At 41.1% G+C, this 6,000-nt stretch overlaps 1 protein-coding gene across 2 annotated transcripts in view; it reads right to left on the bottom strand.

The window, feature by feature from the left end:
* Positions 1-3,029: 3,029 nt before the first annotated feature.
* TSPAN9 (tetraspanin 9) overlaps positions 3,030-6,000 on the bottom strand; it is a 151,664-nt gene continuing 148,693 nt past the window's right edge. For both annotated transcript variants that reach the window (XM_070755222.1, XM_070755221.1), the window contains one exon: positions 3,030-5,802. In XM_070755222.1, coding sequence (XP_070611323.1) covers positions 5,731-5,802 — 72 coding nt within the window. In that variant the 3' untranslated portion in view covers positions 3,030-5,730. The remainder of the gene's footprint in view (positions 5,803-6,000) is intronic.

The raw sequence follows: 6,000 nt of genomic DNA, 5'->3' as shown, positions 1-6,000 counted from the left end.
TGAAAAACCGTGGTATAGACTTTTCGCGAATTTCGAACCCGCAAAAATCGAGGGAACACCGTACTATAAATCAGAAGAAATTCATGAAATTAATAGATTTCCACAAAGCCCGTGACTGAGGCTTTCAAGCAGGGATGGGATCCGCGGAGGCTGCCGTCTTGGGCGCTACTGGTGCATGCCGTTGTTGGCATATGCGTGCCCATTGGTGCAAGATTTCGCTGCTGTGCATGTGCAGGAAGTGAAATATTGGATGAGGACACACATGTGAGCGAGATTTCGGCGATTTTCACCGATATTTTTGCTTCCACGCATGCCTGGAAGCAAAAAATTGGCAAAAATCACCAAAATCTTGCTCACACACATATGTTCACGCAAGATTTCGCTTGCTGCACATGTGCAGCAGCCACATTTTGCGCGGGGCGCGCATGCATCTGTCAGGGTGAGCAGCTGCACACTCATCTCCAAAATCGCTACCGGAATGTAGCACCTTACCGTTCCGGTAGCAGTCCATCACTGGATGGGATGAACATAATTTACCTACCAATTCGCCCGGCTGCACTAAAAATGTTATTACATGGGCTTGTCCGCGCATCCGCAAAACCTTCCGCCCATATGCTTTACTCGCGTGCAGTGCTTGGAAACATGGCAGCGCTCAAAGACGGCCCTCGGTGTCAGCGCTGGCGAGGTGAATTGTTTAGTTTGGCTGAGACACCGCAATAGGCTGTGCCGCGTGACTCAGCTGAGCTAAAAAAGCAGGGAATATAGAACAGAGAATGGCGGAGGGTGGAGGGCGGGGCCAACCAGAGGCCGCTACCAGTTTGCCCAAATTGTCTGAACCGGCTAAATAGCACCTCTGCTTTCAGGAGTTTGCTGATCCTTTTGGTTGGCCTTGGGTTAAAGATCCATGGTAATCTTTTATTTAAGCGCAAATTAAAGCCCTTCATGGCATCGGACCAGAATATATCCGGGATCGCTTTCTGCCGCACGAATCCCAGCAACCGATTAGGTCCCACAGAGTTGGCCTTCTCCGGGTCCCGTCGACTAAACAATGTCATTTGGCAGGTCCCAGGGGAAGAGCCTTCTCTGTGGCGGCCCCGACCGCCTGGAACCATCTCCCCCCCAGAAATTAGGATTGCCCCCACCCTCCTTGCCTTTCGTAAACTCCTTAAAACCCACCTCTGCCGTCAGGCATGGGGGAATTGAGATATTTCCCCCAGGCCTACACAATTAATGTATGGTATGTTTGTGTGTATGTCTGCTTTAATAAGGAGGGTTTTTTAAAAATGTTTTTAAATTATTAGATTTGTCTTGAATTGTTTTATTGTTGTTGTGAGCCGCCCCGAGTCTGCGGAGAGGGGCGGCATACAAATCTAATAAATAATAATAATAATAATAATAATTATTATTATTATTATTATTATTATTATTATTATTATTATTATTATTAAAAAAAATAGAAATCATTTCCAATTTTTAGATTTAAAAAAATTTAGAACTCTTTTTGGTTGCTTGTACAAATAAGGTCATTTTAACTTTACATGTATTTTAAAAGCTCTTCTATCGTGCTATTTATATTCTTTCAAGCACATTTGTCTAATAACTTTCTCTGGAAGGTTATCTTAACATTTTCATGGATTGAATTAGAATGACCAGCTGGTAAATATGGATTTAATGTTCCATCTTTTCAGCTGATCAGTTGGCATTTATTTTAGGTTCAGAATTCAGCTCCTTTTTTGCGTTCGACTGGAAGCAATTTGTGTCTTTCTGAAACATTGGTTTGTTCAAGGATTAGTTCCAATATTGGAAACTTAATGTCACAAGATAAATAGAGGAGAGATTTGGTGGTAGACAAAACTAACTTCCTTGCGCATGAAAACTTCCATGCCATGCTTCCTATTTAATAATAGATATTAATCCTCTTCTTGTTTGAATTTATTAGTAAATCGAACCTTTGCTTTTGTAAAACATAGTTCAGATTAAATTGTTTTTTAAAAGTCTATTCACATGTGAATTTGGTTTAACACATTGCTTCTAAGCAATTTATTCTACTGAAGTGTTAGTCACCTGCAGTGTTTGGTCCTGATGCTATTGAGATATTTTAGCCACTATCCATTTAAAAATATATATACTGTATATATGAAGAAAGCAATATTAACTACTTGGATGATAACTTGGAATGACCTCTTCTTTCAAAACCAAAGGACAGTTGCATTAAAGAACGTGATATTATTTTTATCTTAAAATACGGTTAACACGGCAAAAAAAAGAGATACCCCTATTCCATCTGTATTAAATACTGCATATCAGGCTTGTTTTACGAAAGAATTAGCAACACTAGTTAAATATGGGGAATTACGAGAATTTAAAGAAATCAAAACAGCAGCTTTGGAAAGCGCTCAAGCAGTAGTGGTATTAGGGTGGAAGGACAGCAATAAATGGACAATCCAGAATTGGTACTGGTACATGGTGGACCACATCCACTTCGAAATGATGGAAATAAGATTAAATAACTTTGATGAAAATAAATTGGAGAAAATGATGGCACGATGGAATAAGGTGAAAAATTATATCTTAAGTAGAATTTATGACGACAATGTGAAAAATAAATTCCAATCACTTTTTGTATGTAAAGAAATGTAAACCGGAGCTAAGGAAGAAATGGAAACTTATTGCAAATAATTTAACCCCCTAAATGGTGGTAGGGTTTTATTGGTGTTGGGCACTTTTTCTTTAAGTATTTTTTTTGTTTGTTGTAATAAAATTTAATAAAAAAATTATTTAAAAAAAATATCAGGCTTGTTTAGTAATGGAGACAGAGATTAATTCTACATTTGTCCCATTGTTACCATATTTTGGGGTCAAATATATAAGAGTGCAATAATGATTTGAAAATGAGAATGGTGTTAAGGTATGCCTGGCTGTATTACTAGTGTCCAGAATCTTGGAATCGAGAGCTATGGGTTAATTCTACACAAAGATGGTAAAAATAATTATTTTGCAGCAGTAGAACAATAAATCTACACCTGATGTGCACTGTATGCAACTTTTATTTCTGTCAATTAGTTTGATATAAAAGTTGTTTTTTTTAAAGTAAAGGACTTTTGATCATGCTTTTTCTTGGCCTTATCTACTACCTGGAAGTAAAACACTGGTTTATCCTTCCAAATTTGTTATTTTTCCCAAACGATGTTTTCACTCTCACATCTCACATTTCTTGGTAGAGGATGCAAAGTTGGGGATAACTTTCTTTTTCTTTTTGGAACGACCACCGATGAGCGTATATTCTAACGGAAGGACGCAACTTCCTAGTAGTTACCTACTGTCCGGCACAAACAATTCTGGCCCTGCTTCTCCGGAGGGGGCCACGGAAGCACCCCCAGTGGGTTAGAATAACTTGCTCTGTAACTAGAATCAGGAACTCTTCTGGATATGGAGGAAACAACCTGACTTGCAAGAGAGATCTGTGGTTTATTTTATTTTTTTATGCTGGGTAGCAAAAAAATTGAAAATGGCGTTTTTTTTTTTTTTTTAAATGATTGCTGAAATTCTTGCCAGAGAGGTTATCACTCCGTTGACAGAAGTCACAGGTTTTATTTATTTTTAAAGACCAGAGATTGAAGCCTCTTGAAAAGGCGCCTTGGCCCAATTATCAAAAGTATGTCATCCCTACCCTATTTTAAGACTACCCGGAATAAAAACCAAGGCAGGGACATCGGCTGAGTCTCCTGACATGTGCCAATTTGCCATCAAGTAGCAGCAGCAGTCAATTCGAACTTTTTCCTCTTCTTTTTTTAATCCAGAATAAGATGCTCCCAGAGAAATGTCTGCAAAGATGGGGAACTACAGTTCCTTTTTTTACGACTTCCGGCCTTTAACTCCCAGAATTCTTCAGCCAGCTAAGCTGGCTCAAGAATTCTGGGATTTGAAGTCCACATGTCATAAAAGGACTATAGCAATAGCAATGAGACTTATATACCGCTTCGTAGTACTTTACAGCCCTCTCTCAAAACGGTTTACAGAGTCAGCCTATTGCCCCAACAATCTGGGTCCCCATTTTACCAACCTCGGAAGGACAGAAGCCTGAATGAACCTTGAGCCGATCAGAATCGAACTCCTGGCAATGGGCAGAGTGAGACTGCAATACCGCATTTTAACCACTGTGCCATGGGGAATGAGAAATGGAAGAAAAGAGAGAGGGAGGGAGGAAGGGCAATAGCACTTAAACTTATATACCACTTCACGGTGCTTTATAGCCCTCTCTAAGCAGTTTACAGAGTCAGCCTATCGCCCCCAACAATCTGGGTCCTCATTTTACCAACCTCGGAAGGATGGGAGGCTGAGTCAACCTTGAGCTGGTGAGGATCGAACTGTTGGCAGTGAGCAGAGACCACCTGCAATGCTGCATTCTAAGCACCACGGTCATATTTGCCCACCCCTGCCTTACAGGGATCACTCGACTGAAAATTATGAGGTATGTATCCAAGAATGTGCCCTGGTCCCAGAATTCCCACTGCGTGATTCCAGCTTAAGCCTGGTTTAGACTTCAGCTATAGCAATGGCACTTAGACTTATATACGGCTTCATAGTGCTTTACAGCCCTCTCTAAGCAGTTTACAGAGTCAGCCTATTTCCCCCAACAATCTGGGTCCTCATTTTACCCACCTTGGAAGGATGGAAGGTTGAATCAACCTTGAGCCTGGTGAGATTCGAACTGCCGAATTGCAGGCGTTCGACAGGCAGTGGAAGTAGCCTGCAGTACTGCATTCTAACCACTGTGCCACCGCAGCTCATCAGGGAACGTGTCTGTCGTTCGGAGATGGTTGCATAGCATTTATTACTTTGGTAAATGTTAACGTTCTGGCTAGCGGGGGCCACTCAGAGAAGGTGCGTTGCCATCCGCCTGCCTTCCAACAGGAAGTCGGATCACCCAATCGGCATGCAGGGCCTGCCTCTCCACGCAACACACACGGTTAAGATTTGGATAGTGGGCGTGCTGGCCCCGTTTGCAACCGTTTGCAACCTCCGCTTATCCAGCGTGAATACCCGCCGATGCCTACGCACAGTTGAAGTCTAAATCAAGCTTTAGCGAGACTCACCAACTGCCGAGTCTCTTATGTTTTAAATTTAAAACTGTTTTAAATTAAATTTAAACCCGTTGGGGAAAAACTGGTGTTTTTTTTCAAAGACTATACCATTAAATTCGTGGGAGAGGAGAACATGAGCGGGGAATAAAAGGAAGGAAGGAAAAATACTTAATATTCTGTAAGATAAAGTACCCCCGACCCCCCCACTATCACCACCGCCCAAACCACTGTCCAAGCAGATCCAATTCACAGGGGTGTCGTCTGAATGGCTTCATTCAAGTCCCAGTACCCTGGTGGGGTACAAGCCATTTTTTTAAAAAAAGAAAGATTATTTTAAAAAGTTAATAGACACGTCCGTCGGCTACCACAGAGGTGTAATACGGATCAGTTCTAGAACGTTATTCCACCTACAAGGTTAGAAACAAGGAGCTTTGAGGGGTAGAAAATGGATTTTGAGTTCAGGAAAGCTCTCTTCTTCTTTGGCAAAACAGTGACCGAGAAGATACAAAAAGGTTCTGTAAATACATATATATATAGAGATGTATATATATGCTTTGTTTTTGTGGGGTTTTGTTTTTTTGCAGTTGTTGTTCTGTCCTATATGGCAACAAGTTAAGGGCTGATGAAGTTTAAAAAAAGAAGTATTTTAGGCATCGTATTTTTTACCGGTCCTGTGAATCTGCTGGAAGAGAGTCATGGAAAAAGCCATACCAAGAATCTGGAAGACAAGCAAGAAAAAGGATGTCGGAATTCATTGTGGGATACAAGCAGCACATTTATAGAGACCCACACCCGCACAACCTCTATCAAATTCATCAAAGACAGGGCCCATTGCAGCTTTTTCCCTTTTAGCCATCCCTCTGCTAAACAAATAATTCCCTCGCCACTATCTAATTATTCACTAAGGCTGCATTAC

The sequence above is a fragment of the Erythrolamprus reginae genome, chromosome 6, assembly GCF_031021105.1.
Source record: "Erythrolamprus reginae isolate rEryReg1 chromosome 6, rEryReg1.hap1, whole genome shotgun sequence".
Lineage (NCBI taxonomy): Eukaryota > Metazoa > Chordata > Lepidosauria > Squamata > Dipsadidae > Erythrolamprus > Erythrolamprus reginae.
Note: the sequence above shows the minus strand (reverse complement) of the source record. Positions and strands in the feature narration are given on the sequence as shown.